At 37.2% G+C, this 16,808-nt stretch overlaps 1 protein-coding gene and 2 non-coding genes across 3 annotated transcripts; 1 reads left to right on the top strand and 2 right to left on the bottom strand.

Annotated features, from left to right (window-relative positions):
* The first annotated feature begins 1,011 nt into the window (after nt 1-1,011).
* MCMDC2 (minichromosome maintenance domain containing 2) lies at nt 1,012-12,289 on the top strand. The gene is made up of 14 exons (XM_026077056.1): nt 1,012-1,146; nt 1,244-1,374; nt 1,466-1,525; nt 1,850-2,045; nt 3,093-3,215; nt 3,396-3,503; nt 4,803-4,931; nt 5,463-5,700; nt 7,732-7,937; nt 8,402-8,568; nt 8,916-9,092; nt 9,666-9,808; nt 10,397-10,506; nt 11,049-12,289. The coding sequence occupies exons 1-14, from the start codon at nt 1,047-1,049 to the stop codon at nt 11,213-11,215; spliced, it is 2,055 nt and encodes a 684-aa protein (XP_025932841.1). The 5' UTR covers nt 1,012-1,046; the 3' UTR covers nt 11,216-12,289.
* Nucleotides 12,290-12,816: 527 nt separating this feature from the next.
* On the bottom strand, nt 12,817-12,895 carry LOC112971526. The gene has a single exon (XR_003255379.1). It is a non-coding gene; the product is annotated as a small nucleolar RNA SNORD87 (small nucleolar RNA).
* Nucleotides 12,896-13,431: 536 nt separating this feature from the next.
* Nucleotides 13,432-13,509, bottom strand: LOC112971525. The gene has a single exon (XR_003255378.1). It is a non-coding gene; the product is annotated as a small nucleolar RNA SNORD87 (small nucleolar RNA).
* Between the last annotated feature and the right edge of the window lie 3,299 nt (nt 13,510-16,808).

Consider the following 16,808-nt stretch of genomic DNA (forward strand, 5'->3'; position numbering starts at 1 on the left):
ACACACCTACCTGCCCACAACAAAGTTTTTCACTGCTGCAATAGTAGTGTTTCATAGGTACGGAGTTACTTCTCTCACACGTGTGGGTCTGTGTTTGCCCTCCAAACCTCGTTCTGGGAACTCCTGCAGAGATGGTTGGTGAGCTCAGCTCTGCTGCCTGCTCAGCACATTGATTCTGCCTCTTGCACTGTACCAGGTGGCTAAATGTATTTTTGAGGATGTAAGTAGGATTTCATATTGGTTGTCTACAGAGAGATTCACACTTCATAGAAGGAAATCTGTAAGGCAGTAGATAAGGGGTGTGTGTGTGTGTGTGTGTACAAAGTACCACCTTCTGGCCATAGTAATTCTCCCTCTAAACTAAATTCAGAAGAGAAGTGATTCATGAGAACTTACATTTAAAAATATGGAAATGTAAATAATACATCATTAAAACAACACTGAAGTGTATGGTCAGCTTCCAAACCAAAATAGCAGTCTTGAAATTTTGTCTGTAGGAATAAGAATTGATCTTCTGTGTGCACAAATGAACATAAGTGTTTGCAAGATCTATGCCCTAAGTGACAGCAGAGTAGGAGAGTCAGTTTAAAAAAAGTTGTTGCCCAGTTTCACACTTTTAACTACTATGATCATATACACAGACTTTTAAGAAAAAGCAGATATTTTATTTAATAGTATCTTACTTTTCCTATGATGATTATACCTATAATTTACATAGTGGTATTTAAATTAAATGGAACCTTTAATTTGATGGGTTTTGTTAAGGCTGGGTGGGGGGAATAATTCACTAAAGAAAATACTAGAGTATTTTTCAGAAATTTACTTTGGGAATATAATATGTTTCAGCCATTGGAAGGAACTTTCCAGTTAATGGGGTCTTTAAAAAATTCTTAAAGAATCGCATTGTGTGGAAAAGAGAACATTTTGATTTTGCATGCTTTGTTACTATATATCTTTATTATTATTGTAGCATGGCCAATTCTGACCTATTTTCATCATGATTGATTTCAACATTTTGATAAGACTGCAAAGATCTTTATTGGAAGATGCATCCAGAAGTACAGAAAATGAGGGAAATTGTCCTTATTTACCTTGACAGAAGTGGTGGCCTTCAGAAATTTGTGCATGATTGCAAAAAATATAATGGTATTGCTCAATCAGTAGACATTCTGTTAACATTTATAAATCAAATAATGTTAAACAAATCTGTTGTTTTTATGTAAGAGACTCTTTGCTCCTACAGACTCAAAACAAAGTTATGCTGTTTATCGATTCATTATTTCAATAAATCCTTCTGATATTGCTGAATTAGATGCAACCCTTGGAAACTACATTCTTCATAATCCCATACAAGCTGCACAGATTTTTCAGTCAGTAAGTACATATAGTCACAGCAGACAAAAATAAAGCTTCTGTTTTTTAACTAAATTTTCCTTTCTAAAACAAAGTTGTTTTTCAATTACAGGTATGTTTTGTAGCTATTAAAACATTATCGTTAATTGAACAATTGCAGACAGAGGCCCAGGTGAGTCTGCATTGTTTTTCGCCATCTAGATCTTAGATCTTTTAAGCACAGTGAAGTATTAGCAAAGAAAACTTTTGTATTCTTCAGTTTTTATTTTCTCTTTGGTTGCAATATTCTTTGTAATTAAAAATAATTAGAAGTCTCACCCAAACATATTCCAAGAATGAGAAGATGAAATATGAGACTGAATTACTTTTACACTTTGTGTGTTTCTGAAAATGTTTCTAATAGCTGTATACCACATTGAATTTGTCTACCTAAGTAAAAGTTACATAGAAGTTTTAAAGAAAAATATGGTAATAATGTAATTGTGTCTTTTCTTAGATTAGTATACTGCTGAAACCAACACATTTGCCACCTTTACCAAGTTACATTCTGAATCTTTCTGCATTTCCCTTTAATTACACATCTCAAAGATTTTATGAGTCTGAAGGAATAGTGATTGCAATGGGAACTATAACAAAATACACACAAGGAGCAAGATTTCTTTGTACTGGGGAAACCTGTCCATTTTCTGAAGGTAGGAAAAAGAAAAGTCCATACTATTTTAAAAGCCTTTTAATAATTTAGATAATTTAACTCTTTTGGATTAAAAATGTATCAATAAAAAAGTATTTTGCTATGCAGAGTTATTATGCAGACATTTTTGTAATGAGCACAGCATGATTCTGATTAATTGAAAGCAGTGAAGCTTGCCAGTGGCTGCTCAGCTTTATTAAATGTTCTGGAAGTATAGCTGTGCCAGCAGTCTGTTTTCCTAGTCCTGAAGACAGTTTATATGAGCAGAAGAGATATGTTGCCAGTATAACTTAATAAATTCCCTGAATGGAAAAAAAAAAAGCTGTATCAGTAGAATAATTTTTTTCTAGAAAGCTCAGTCATCCATAGGCTGCTTGTATGAAAACATCATAGAGAACAGTATTCTTTAGTGACATTATTATACAGACAAAAGCTTATAGCATGGAACTGATTTGCTGTAATGATTAACTGATTTTTGTGAAACTACTCTTTTGAGTAATATTACTGAAGTACTCATCTTTGGAGAATTAATTCTTAAGTACTTTTAAGGCTGTTTTGTTTGCTTCTTCCTGTACCAGGGACTATGAAATTACAAAATAGAAGCCAAATCCCACAGTTTGGAAACTGTGGAATAAATCATAATGCTGTCTTTATGAGAGCACATATCTCTAGTAATGAATGCATATATCCGATGTCATTTCCATGTAATGCAGAAAAGGCAGTTGCTTGCTCACTGCTTCTCAGGAAGCCAGGCCAAGCTGTTTCAGTTGATGTGTAATAAGAAATTCTGCCATCTTGTGGTCGACCTATAATAAATTATACACATAGTATTACTAGTAGCTGTTAAAGGACAGAAACTCCAGGTCAACATGAGAGGCATGCAACATGAAAGTACATTCATCTTAAGAAACAGATGTTACTTACAAATTTGGAATTTCACAGTCCAATATTTTAATTAGTTCTTAATGGGAAGTTTAAAATCAAAGACGTCATCATTTTAAATGTTTAGAAAATACATGGTACATTTAGTGAATTAGTTTTTTTTTAGGATTTAGGTATATAAGAGTGCATCTGCCTGGAGCTACGGAATCTGCCACAGTGAGGAATGATTTTGTTTGTAGCTTGTGTTCTTCACCACTGCAAGAAGACATGAAATTTAGAGTACTTGGTGGTAGGAACTATGTAGTTTTACTTTTAAATCTGAGTTATTTTCCTAACTTCTGTTACATAAGTAAACAAAATAACCATTTAAGGGGAAAAAGCCCAAAATATACCAGTCATTTAAGGGGGAAATAAAATCATGGTACTGTATTCAAGAGATTTAACTTTCTCTTTGCCTTTATTTTGAAAGATAAACAAATAGTTGAAATGATTGATGCAAAAGCACTGAATGCTTTAAAAGGATATTCCAACAATAAATCACATTTTAGGATTCAGACTTTTACAGTTTTCTTGAGAGGTAAGCTGAATTTTAAATTAATAACTGAGAATTGTTAAATAAAAATGTCTTAGAACTGAACCGTAACAATTTCTTGCATTTTCCTTATAGGTCTGTTTCTCTGGGTAAAATGGTGAAAATCATGATAATTTTCTATATGTTATTTTCCTAATTTTATTAGAAAAAGAACCCGCTATAGTTAGGCGAGTGATTAAAGAGTATACATTGCATAACTGTGTTGTGTTCGCTTTTCTACTTTTGTTTAAATCAAATCCCCTGGCCAGCTCTACAGTATCCTATTCTAACTGTAGCTTATTTTTTCATCCTTTCTACTTCCTTTGATCATACTGTTTTGTACTAGCTTAGTGCATTTTTAACGTCCTTCCTCAATCTAGCCATTTTCCGGATTCTATCAAGATTTTTGGCTTTTCCTGCTTCTGTCTTTCACTGCAGACACTAAATGATCTCTACCATGAATATTCAACTAAAATCACAAGAGACTAACATATTTTACTAGTACTTTTGGTAACTTTCTTAAAAAGCAAACAAATAAATAAATAAATAAAGCCATTCTGCTTTAATGTGATGTCCAAAGTCTATAGAATTCATAAAATTAATTTCTTGAAAAATAATTAGTTCACAGTCACTTTAAGATCATGAGATACATTGCTTAAAATCTGACACTGTGCAGGTGTTATTACAAAACAGAATCTATGGCTGAGATACTGTGAGTTAGGTATGCATTAAATTTCCATTGGCTTCAGTCATGACTGAGGTTAGACTGGATCTTGTAGGCTGAGATTCATATCAGGTTGGACATACTTCGTATTTCAAAAAAAAAAAAGTGTTTTTTGAAAAGATGCACAGAAATACAAAGGTTTCCAAAGCTATTTGTGTGTGTGTGCGTGCACTTTTTTTTTTTTTTTAAGTTTAGATCTCTGTTTTAGTGTGTTTCTTTGCTGCCATGTTTATAGGACAGTAGCTAATAATGGTGTCACCACAAATTTCATAGTAGGAATGCATACCTCCAAACAGTCCATTTTGTTTTCAATGCAGAACTAAATGCATTATCCATTTTCTTTAGCAAGAATCACCTTTTCCCCAGCCAATCTGCATCCCGTACTTGTTGCACAAATTATTTAGAATTGTATGCTTTGTTTTATTCAGTACCTTATGGTGGACCTGGAATACAACTGTTTTCTTCAGTTAAATCATAAAACTGCAACAGTTCAGAATGTAAAGAAAAGTTTTCTGATCATCTCTTTACAACTTTTTTATGCCCTGATACATCTTCAAGTTCCTCTCTTTTTTTATTTCTAGATGACCTGGCCAATAGAATGACAATAGGAAATCACTACAAGATTATAGGAATTCCAGCTTGTGTACAAAATGGCTCACAAGCTACAGTTTGTATAGAAGTCAGTAGTGTACAGCAGCGTAAACCAAATGGTAAGAAAGTTCCATAAAAAATGACCAAAATGTTATAAAACCTTTTAAAGCAAAAATCTTTAGAATTTGTACAGTTTCCTATTATATAGAGGTCCAGATTAGGAAACCGCTTTGGGACTTCTCTCTTACAGTCTTAAATATATTCTTACTGTCATTTGAAAATACCATCTTTTGCCCACCTCTCTCTTCATGCGTTGGGAAACTAAAGATTAATTATTTACTGCAGTTGTTCTCCTTCAGCTTTTCCTTTCCAGCTTCTCCTTTCTATTGGACAGTACTTTGAAATCATATATTAAATGGACCTGCTATTTCAATTTGCCATTCCTTTCATGTTCCATCAGTATTAGCAGATAGCATCTGTTATTTTTTAATAGTAAAATTAATATTGTCAGCTGTTTGTATTTGTGCCCAATGCTAAACTTCTTAGTTGTTCATAAGCTTTTGTATCAAGATTAGAATAGTGATATGTTTTAATGTATCTGCATAGATCTATGATGAAGGGTTTGTTAAGCTGTATTTTGTTTTAATTAGGTCCTACTTTTATCAGTGACAATTTTAAGCATCTGCTGTCACTGACTTCAAGTTCATGCTGGAGGTTTACAGCCATACTTGCCAATATCTTTGCATCTCAAGTTGTTCCGCCAGGCACTTACAATACGCTCAAACTCACAATATTGCTGAGCCTAGTACTGACATGTGAGAAAGACAACGAGATAGCAGATTACCTGGATCTCTTGATTGTAACAAGCGACACTCTAATAATCGATAGGTAAATAGATTCCTTGTTTCTCACATAAATTCAAGTAAAAAACATGAATCTTTTTCAGGATAACAGGATTAGTGTTATCCAAAAAAAGACTACACTTAAAAGGAATATGCAGGGTTCTGATTTAGCAAAAATAACCATTTTTTAATGTTAGTGATATTTGATTCTTAATTGCTGAGACATTTTGTGTTTATTTCAAATGAGAAATCTAAATCAGAATTTCACTACTAATAAAAACACTTTTTTAACACTCCTGTAATGATCTCCGTTAGATTTTAAGACAAGCACTTTTTAGCAGAAGTCAAACTAAAGATTTTTCTAAGGTCACAACTGAAGTCCCAGAAGCAGGTGATGATGAAAGCAATGGTCTCTGCTTTTCAAATCTTGTGTCACTTTAAAAATAGCACTTTACACCTTTTAATCACCAACTTCTCAGCTTTCAGCATTTTCAGTTAATAAAAATGAGTAAATAGATACATTTTTATCACTTTTACTTTTTCCTAAGAACTACACTGATAAAAATATTAAAAGCCATGTAGACCATTACACATTGATCATACTGGCTATTGTTACTGTTAACAAAATGCTTTTATATATTTATGTATTCTTTGTATTCACCCCTTCACACCACTATAAACTGTTAACTTCACATACACTGGCAAAAAGTAGGAGTTGGATACAGCATCTCAGTTCCACATGCTGTTTTAAATCTACATAAATTAAAAAGAAAATGAATTTCTCCTTCCCCAACCCAAAACATGGCTTAATTTTTCTTTTTGAAAAAGATCTTTGAAGGTGGCATGAATTTTATTTTCATTTGAGAGTTTGTCAACAGGCATCAGTTTTATTTTTCTGTAGCAGAAGAAATGCTTTCTTTGTTAAATTAACCATTTCAAAAATTAACCATAGAAATTAGCTCAAATTTGAGAAAAAAATGTGGGCTGAAGGATTTCTCCCCCCAGGTTAAGAGCAAAGTTTCAAAAAGAATTCATAGGAACTCAGAACAGAATGGTTTGAGAATGGAAACACTGTGTTAATATTAAAATGGTTGTGCACTGTAAACTTTGGTAATTACTGTTATTTATAAACAAGACAGTTCTTGTAGATGCTCGTAACATTTTATTGTCATTAGTCTATCAAGATAAGCATTTCCTACATCATATTTATATTGTTATCGTAGGTTATTTTAATATATTATGAGGAAATACTTTTTCACTGTGAGGGTGACAGAGCACTGGAACAGGTTGCCCAGAGAGGTTGTGGAGTCTCCTTCTCTGGAGATATTCAAGACACGCCTGGACGCGATCCTGTGCAACGTGCTCTAGGTGACCCTGCTTGAGCAGGGGGGTTGGACTAGATGATCTCCAGAGGTGCCTTCCAACCTCAGCGATTCTGTGATAATATTTATACCATTATATGTAACATCTAATTAATAACTTTTCTCCCATTTATTAATAATGGGAGAAGTTCTGCTCTGACATCTAAAAATCATTAGGAACCTTTGATTGTGGAACCAGACAGACAGAGTTTGCAATCTTGTGTGCCAAGGAACATAGTTTACAGGATGAAAAAGAAGTCCTGTACCCTCATTTCTCAAAAAGTATTGGGGATGTAACCCAGGCAAGAAGAGCCTGCAGGTTCTCAGCCTTTTGATTTTTTTTCTTAGATGGAGAGAAAAATCATTAATCCACTATCTTTTTAAGTCGATGGAAAAGTTTGTATAGAATAAGAGTTAACAATATTTCTGACTTCCTAGGAATTCCTCATTTGCCTCATATGTTAAATCCATAAGAAATACAGTCCTTTTTGTAGCTGTGGGAGAGAAAGCTTGGATTTCTACCTTTGTATTCAAAATCAGTTTAAACATTCAGGTTTTGATACTGGATTTTATTTGGGGAAGGTGGTTTCTAATTGAGCAATGTGATTGCTTCTCAAGTCTGAACTATAACTACCATTAAAAATAGTATTATAAGTTTTCTAAAACTGAAAAACTATTTTACAGTTTATGATTGACAGAACTATTTAATCCTTCAGGCTTCTGAATTACAGCATTTGTCTTCTGCCTCGTGGCATACGACACCCATCCTCTAGTGAATTTTTTCCTGCCGTATCCAAAGATAAACATGGAACTGGAAGTGCCAGTATTCAAGCCTGCAGTGCTCTGCTGGCTAAAGGTGGTATCTGCTACATAGGAGACTTATCTTCATATAAAAAGGATAAACTTGAATTTCTGCAGTCAGGTAATCTCACATCTACTAACAAACAAGGGGACAGAAACAAACGTATGAAACAAATATGCAGAATCATAGCTAGATTTCTCAGCTTATGGCCCTCAAATGCTGGGGAAATCTGTGAACTATTTTTAACAAGAAACATGAACAAAAAAAAGACCAACTCCTGTAAGCTTGTTTGCTACACAGACTCCATCAATTAACAAAATTATAAATCACCAAGATTAGACAGCAAGAGAAGTGGATTCCTTCAGCTTCTAAGATTTATGCTGTAGCCTTCTAAAGGATTTAGGCACTCAGATCTAGATACAGTCCTCAAAACCGCCCATCTGGAAATGCCAAAACTCTATAAACATCATCACAATTCAGGGCAGTATGTAATTGTGATTGTTTTCAGATGCTGTGCTTGGGACTATAGAATTTATAGTTAAACTACAGTGATTATGTAACTGACATATTTTGTTCTGTCCTAGTGCTGGAGAGCAGAACAACAACAATATTCATTCCTGGGAAGAAGTATGGAGAAGAAGCTGACCAACAAGTTACTCTTCCAGTTCAGACTAATTTTTGGTCTTACGTAGATGTGGATGCTTCTTCAAAGAAACATACACAAAGGGCTAGCTCTTTAATTGGACAGATGGTAAATCATTTGTGTTTATGGTTATTTCAACTTGTGAAATAATGAAAACAATTAATTTTCTTGTTTTCCCCCCAAAGCCACAAATTAAGTCACTTTAAATCAAGTATCTTCTAAAATTAGTTAGATTTCCCCAAAACAGATCTGTCATTTATTTTGTTTGGAATGGCTTTCTGCAAATACTATTGAAACAAAATTGTACTGCATATATTACAGATGTTTCATTAGATAATCTTGCAGCACTCAGCATACATATGGAACATTTCAGATTTTAAAAAATCTCCAATGTTTCTACAAGTAGAAAGTCCAAAATAAATGGGCTGTTTTCTTTCTCTGGGTCTTCTCTTTAGGACTTGAGTTTGATTTCACCTAACCTTCTAGATGTTTTTGGGCTTCTGATATACAATGAATTTCCTTCTTGTCGACTGTCTTTTCCTCTTGTGCATCATATCTTGAAAAAAGCCATTAATCCTGAAGCAATGCTGTACAGAGTCTCACAGCAGTTCAGAACACAGGATTATGAGGAGGTAACAAATAATACTTAATAATTTAGAAATGCATTTGGTAGTAGCATACTATTCCTGGACTCAAAAGGTTCTCTTCTTGTACTCTGACTACTTGTTTTTAAATCTGTCCATATTCACTTCCTAACAATTCTCTCCCACTGTATTCCCACTAGCATCAATAGGATCTTACTATTGATAAAACTAGCTTCAGTTCTTTTAAAAGAACCAACATAATAAATTGTTTGGTCTTGTTTCTGTAGTAGGTTAACATTAGTATGAAAACAGATCTCTAATATCTACTTTTGACAAGATTAAATTGCAATCGGTAATAAAAATATTTTGTTTTAAATAAACTGTCATTATCTCTAGTATAATCTAATGGACAAATTAACAGGTTGCATAGTGTAACTTCTGAAATAAATCATTATGCATGGCTGAACAGTGACGGGCTTCATTGTAAAGATTGTGTGAAATACTGTCCTAACTATCCTGTCCCAACTATCTTACTATGCCACTAGCATGTTAGAAGATGTGAAAAATGTAAATTCTTTATTCTCCACAGTGAAATATTTAAAATTTATACCATCTCTCTAGTTTATTTTGTTTGCTAAGAATCTTCATGTTGAACTGAGTTCAGAAGCAGAAAACCTAATTCAGGGCTACTATCTTGCAAGTCGCAGAGTGAGAAGAGATGCTATTCATGGATCAAAATTATCAGCATCTGCACTAAAAATTCTGTATGTACTACTTTTCATATTAAACATCTCTGTGCTTCAAATGGATATTGTGCTAACCTGCTCAGAAGTCAAGGAGTTTGTTCAATAAAAGTCTAGGCAGGACTCTGTTTTGAAAAGCTGAAGTGTAAAGTATCATAACTATGAATACTCTTTGTTTTATATACTGATTTTGTGAAAAAAAAAAAAAAAAAAAAAGTTTGTTTAAGGAGTTTTGCCAGGCATTAAAAAACAATGATTTAAGAAACGGGTATCACCATTAAACCTATCTAGAAAAAAAAAGGCAGTTAAAATTATCACAGCTTTGTATTGCTCAAGTTAAAAAAAAATCATTAAAAATGCATAGTAGGCCAGGTTTCACTGCTGTCATAAACATAGCACAAAAAAGTCATGCAAAGTAATACATACTTTGTCAATTACAAATATAACTGGACAGCATTTGTGGGAAGTTTATACAGCTGCAGTCTGGAAAAAAAAAGCACTGCAGTTTGCTTTCAGTTTACTGAAGTGCTTGAAAGGGCAATGTATATTGTATTCATTTCTGCGGTGTTTTCTGATACTACATCTGACATGCTTATATTCATTTCTTAGGATTTCACTGTCTAAGGCTCATACTAAATTAAGTTTAAGAAAAAAAGTTCTTGAAGAAGATGCATTGATTGCCATCTTATTACTGGAATCATCTCTCACCCTAAAGCACGGTAAATAATGTAACTCTTTAGTCTTGGATAAATCATTTCCATGTTTTGTCAGATTAAAAAAAAGTTTTCATCTCAATTTGTTGCAAAGTGCATTATATTACCATTTGTCAACTGAAAGTACAGAATTTCCACTGGCAAAAAGGACTGATGTTAGAAAAAAAAAATCTTTCAGATAAGACTTTCCTGTGATGAGTCTCAGTACTACACATAATTAGGCAACAGGCCAGCACTAAGCCCCTCTCCTTTATGCTGGCATATTTGATATTTGTCAACTCTTCTGGAGCTCCAACAGTATTCCAGGTTAAACTAGAGGTAATTTCACTGTTTTCACCTGGGGAAAGAGAATTTTTGTTTGTTTATCTAGCATTGCATTTGTAGTTCATGTAGAAATTTGACACCAAGAATTACAGTAAAACACTAGTAATAATATTGCAAGTTACTGTTTTTAACTATGTCACAGCTTCCCTCCACCCCCTTAAAAGCTATTGGCAAAGGGTCATCAAGTCTGTTAGCCTGATAACCTTGATTTATTCTTTGCTTAGGTAAGTCTGCATTATGTGTAGCACCAAATGCTGTATTTCCATTTGACCTCAGCGATGAAAACTCCCTAAAACAGAGAGATATTTACCTAATGCAGTGTCACCATCAACTGTTGAAGTTTATTGGTGCATACAGCCCAGGAATTCATGTTAACACTACTGAAGAGTGAAGAACCCACCCAAAGTAAAGCTTGAAGCTTTTTAACAGATTGCAGATGTGGAAAAATATACAACTAAATAAGTTTTAAATATTTTTGCAAGATGCATGTTCAGTGCCATTCTGGTATTGAATAAAGCATAGCTGACAGGATTTTACCCCAAGTTCTGTGAGAGTATTGTTCAAAGGCAGAAGAGAGGTTTTCATTGTGGAAGGTCATGACTTTAAGAAGACTTACAGCCACAACCTGAACTTCTGCTCTTGATGATCTGTGTTCATCCATAGTTGAGTGACAGGAGTAAAGCACAGTTTTTAAATAAGGCACTGCAACTAACAATTAAACCAAGAGTTCTGAATCTGGTGTTTCATTTTAACTATGTGAACTCCCTGTAGTTTTTCTTGTTGCTTCTTTTCAAGTCTATCACCTAGTGAGGTGTTTATAGTTTTAAGTACATTAAAAATAATTTTCTAGTATAAGACAACTTTTACTCATGTTTTAATTTTTTAAATATATAAAAATATCACCATGCTGCTTGATGTTTATATCTTAGATGGCTTTACATTATAGCAACAGTGTTAGACCAGGATGCTGGCATGCTTAGTTGTACAACTTGGAAAAAAACAGTGTTTTGACCACATGACTTTAGATAACAGACTGCAGGGAATACAAAGAACATTACATGAAAGCAAAAGAGTTGTTACTAGTAGTCCTGATATATCAGCAGCTCAATGAGGTCAAGTGTTTAGCTACATCATTGCAAAACAAAAAAAAAGATTTGGTGGAAGATCATTAGCTGGCTGATGTACAGTATGCTTCTCCCACTATGGACTTTCTTGTATTACATCTTTCTAGTAGGCTTACTGCAGCAGACATAATACTGAGCAAGATTTACATCAGAGATGTCCATGCTATAAAAGCAGCAGCAAAGTCCTAGAGTCTTCCCATCAGAGACAAGCCAAAAAAATACTAAAGGTTTGTTGTGAATTTTGCTCAGGATGGCATCCAGCAAAATCATGCTGAAACCCTTACCAAAAAGCTTCATTCACTGAACATGTAAATGCAGGATTTTGTATATACAAACATTACCCTGAAGATAAACAGAACAGCTGTCACCACAAACATGAACACCCTCATTCAGACAAACTAATACACAAGAGTTAAACACATAGAAAAACAATGTATTCAAATGTGATTGAATTTGATTTATTGGGTACACTTAATATGAAGTTACTACACTGAAAAGGAAGCTAGACTGGACTGCAAGAAAGATGCTGCTTCCATTACCCCAAGCATTTCAAAAAGCTAGTACTTCACTTTTTAGAGTGATATTCTCTCACGAAGACTTCATTCAGGCCTTATTCACACATTTTCACCAAGACTCCTCTGGTTTACTAAAATTCACTTTTCAGCATGACGTTGTCACAAGTTTGAACCTGGACCACATCTGAATTCAAGCAGTGTTTCTGAGGAGCAGGAAGGGTTGTGCAAGTGTTGAAGTGCACTTTGACTCCACACTTCAAGCTGCTATTTTCCACTGAAAAATAAGCATTTCAAAATAAGTTAGTCAATTTTCTTATAGGGTTATTCAATCCTTATACAAAGTTATTAACTTTACTGGCATTTCAGATTTAACCATACACATCAATAACCAGTCAGATGGGTAAACGGCAAAAAGATCATCATTATGCCAGTAAAATCACTTCCATAATACACTTTAAGTGTACAAGTCCTTTATAAATTATTTGATAAGCCACACTAAGGAATGTATAACCCTAAAAGAAGTTTTTTTCTGCAAGAGGGGCACAACTTTTTATCCTTATCACCCCCCAGCTTCTCTTTATTGTCTTAATAAAAAGCTTTACAACTTGTAATAATACTGCAGGTTTTTAAAAAACAAAAACAAACAACCCAGCAAAGTCAGTAGCCTGAAGACATCCTTGAATAACAGGCCAGGCCTTCAACTGATGTAAGTCAGCACAGTTCCAGGCAAACTGGCAAACGTGGCCAGTACGGGTCTTCACCAGCTGACAGCATGTTTTACTGGAGCTTGAGTTCTGCAGTATCACAGAAGAGGAGGAACCCTCAACACACTCACCTCCTTAAACATCCATGCTTCTAGAAGTGGAGACAATGGAGATGATAGTCATCTGATGTTATATCACCTTTAAAAAAGTAAATAAATTCAGAAACAATGGTAGTGGATCAAACTGGAAAAATTCTATTAATTAGCTGGCACCTCAGATACAAGTTACTCATCAAAAAACTCAGTTGGGTAAACAGCAAAAAGTCATCATCATTATGCCAGCAAACAGCTTCCTGCCTGTGATGCAACTGCTGTTATTTTTTCTCCAGGTGTCAAATAGGAAGAAATTCATAACCTTGCCTCAAGAGATGCACTTCTAAGAATTGAGGTAGAACCTTGTTTTCAAATGGGTAAGTGCAAAATGAACTTTGTATTCTCAGGAACTTAGGAAGTGCTACAGCAGTTCATTTGAGAGTGGATAAAAAGCTCATCTTCCAACATTCATGGCACTAGCATTGGAAGAAGAAACAGAAATCTAATGATTCATATATCTGAGATCAAGTAGTTTATAGTAAGGCAAAATTCAGCTGCACAAGAGACAAATGGGGTTATTAGGCAAATAAGTTTAGTGCAACACAAACACTACTTCACACAGGATGGCTAAGAAAATAAGGCTTACCTTAGGCTCCTGGCCAGCAATTTGACTTGTCCAATCATGACAGCTTGTTAATACAGACATACACCTTAAATAATTAGCATATGCTAATAGGGAATACCATCTAAGACTGTTAACCCTATATGCAAATACTCACTGTCCTCCTTGCTCTGCCTGTAAGAGGTATATACAGGTCATAAGACAGCTTCTGAACTCCAGATCTAGACTTCAGGGAGGCAGCTTTTGAGGCTTTTCTCAACACTAAGTACAATAAAAAAATACTTGCATCTGTAGCTTGAGAATTCATGTGATGCCTTTCTGCTTGCAGAGTAACAGCATGGCAAAGTCCAGATTGAAGATTCTCAAAGCCAGAAACAAATTCATCTCCAACTCCATTTGCTGCCTAGAACAAGGAAAAGACATTTGGAAGAATAAAATAGGTTTTATTCATCACAGAACTCCATTTCTGAGCCAGTAACAGAAAGTCTCAACACTCCTTGGTGAAAGTAAGTCAGGCAGCAAAGAAATACCAATCCACTTGGCAACTTCATGAAAGCCTTGCTGGCTTTATTAACTGGGGGGAGAGCCAAAGTGCTCACAGTATCAGTCTGGAGATTAAGGTTAAACAGAACACATTAAAATCTTACTCTTCATTTGGAATGTGTTTTAGATACAATGTTAGAATTACATGCTGCTCCTAATGAACAGCCATCACTGGAGAGAGGAGAGCTTTTAACCTTTCATGGGCCATGATGACATGTTTTCCTACCAGTTCAATTCAAGGCCACACTCATGCGATCATCCCAGCAAGAGAACGTTGCCTTTAAGATTAGTGAGATACCTTGGGATTCTGTCCCTGCAGTAACTGGTGATTTTAACTCTGTACCTAAAAGGGCATGATCAGGGTCACCACAGAACACTAAACAAATTCCCCAGAGGGAAAAAAGGTAATTTATCTTTAGAATTAGGAAATGCACTTGCTGATGATAGTGATTTATGAGGATAAAAATAAGCAAAAATGAGTCTCTTTAGATGTCTAATTTTTCATTATTTCAAAGACTTGATAAACCAAAAAATAACTCCAAGCAACTAATAGTGCTTGCCAATAGAGTGGAGTATATTAACTAATTAGATCCATCTTAGCCTCACAAGATACACGCACAGTCCTGGAAAGTTTATGTAGTGCAGTGGCAGCTTGAATTAAACAACTCTGGCATAAGAGCTAAAAGCAATTTGTTAGCACAGCTGCCATGATGTTTCATAAGCACAAGCAGGGCAACACTACAATAGCAAAACAATCACTCATCTTTCAAGTGATGGCTTAGGTTGCCTAAAAAAGTGCCAGCAATTTATCCCTTTAATTCTTGAGATTATACTCAGAATCAGAATTGGATTCCTTAAATTAAGCAGTAAGGAATATTTCCCAATTTCTCTGAACTTCAAAAAATGAAAACCACTGATCTAAAGGAAGAGCTAGGAGATCTGAATATTAACTTCTCATTATAGCCTGTTTTTGCTGTAGCTTGACACTGTGGCATTAGTTAGAGGAGAGAACAGGTCACTTATTTCAGAAATTTAACAGTTAACACTAGCTATTAAAACTCTCCTTAGAAGTGAATGCAGCTAATGTTCCTCTTTAGAGCTCCGTACGAGCAGAAGCCCGTCTGAAAGCTTACAGGCATCCTTGCTTTTAGCGGCCTCCTACGCTGCAGGAGAGCACAACACGCTGCGGACCCGCTTCAGGAGGCGGCAGGGGCGAGGCAGGCGGGGGCGCTCCCGAAGCAGCTCGCCACCCGCCCGAGGCCTGCTGTGTCGCCCGGGCCTCGCAGGACCGGGCCCGGCTGCCCCAGCGCAGCGCGGGCGCTGACGGCCGGAAGGAGCAGGGACGAAGCAGGCCCCGAGCACCAGGGCACAGCCCCGCGCCGCCGCCCGCCGCAGCTCCGGCTCGCGGGACCCGCCCCCGGCTCGCCGCCAAGCGACGAGCTCCCGCCCACCAGCCGAGCTGCCGTTATCGCCCCAACGGGCCTCGCGCGCCGGCGGCACCCGGGCCGCAGCCGCCCCACCACAAACGCCGCTCACCGGAGGGCAGCAGCTCCGGGGCTGCGCTGCTCCGCCCCGCCCGGAGCCAGCAGCGCTCCCTGCGGCTGCGCGCGCGGAAGAGGCAGAGGGTGCCACGGGTTCCGCTTAAATAGGCCGCGCGCAGGGGGCGGGGAAGGCGCGCACCGCCCAGGCGACCTCCGGCCTCCACCAGGACGCCGCGGGGGGGGGGCGGGGCTGCGGGAGCGCTCGCTCCATTCGGCCTCCACCGCGCGCCCCAGCCGTCAGGACTGCGCCTGCGCGGCGCCGAGGCCGGCGGCTCCTGCGCCTGCTGCGCCTGCTGCGCCTGCGCGGCCTCGCCCTCTCCCGCCCCGTCGCAGGCGTCCGGTTGCGGACGTGCCTCTGAGCAGCGGCAGGGCGGGCTAGTGCCAGCCGTGCAAGCGTCGCGCCTCGCCGCCTCGCGGCTGTTCTCGGGCGCAGCGGCCCGCCCCGCGCTCCCTCCTTCCAGCGCCTAAAACCCAGTGGGTGCTGGGTAGCGGCGCGGCCCGGGTCAGCGCGGGGCAGGGGCTGTGGCGCCTTTTATTTCAGGTTTCTTCGTGCTTAACAGCAGTACTCGCGCTTACGGTAAAGGCCGGAGGCCTAGACTTAAGCCCTGGCGTGCAGGCAGAAGCCAGGGTTTTCAGAAAGTGAAAATAACCCAGATTTCTTCTTGAAAACTTTACAGATGTGCTGCATGCATATATGAGTTACCCCTAATCACTGTTGAGTCCTGACAGTTTATTGCTAGTTGGACCAGTAGCAACACGAATCTCACAACACAGGAATTTTGTAACAGCTGTTGTAATTATGGTTTTGTTGGAATTTGGACCAGAGAACTTAAAATTTAATTT

Source organism: Apteryx rowi, unplaced genomic scaffold, assembly GCF_003343035.1.
Source record: "Apteryx rowi isolate R43461 unplaced genomic scaffold, aptRow1 scaffold_446, whole genome shotgun sequence".
In the NCBI taxonomy this organism is placed as follows: domain Eukaryota; kingdom Metazoa; phylum Chordata; class Aves; order Apterygiformes; family Apterygidae; genus Apteryx; species Apteryx rowi.

Bases quoted from the DNA above. Each gene is read 5' to 3' on its own strand.
- MCMDC2 (XM_026077056.1), top strand. From the start codon at position 1,047: ATGCATCCAGAAGTACAGAAAATGAGGGAAATTGTCCTTATTTACCTT. The intron at 1,526-1,849 runs GTGAGTCTGCAT...GTCTTTTCTTAG, and splicing joins AATTGCAGACAGAGGCCCAG to ATTAGTATACTGCTGAAACC. The intron at 4,932-5,462 runs GTAAGAAAGTTC...TGTTTTAATTAG, and splicing joins ACAGCAGCGTAAACCAAATG to GTCCTACTTTTATCAGTGAC.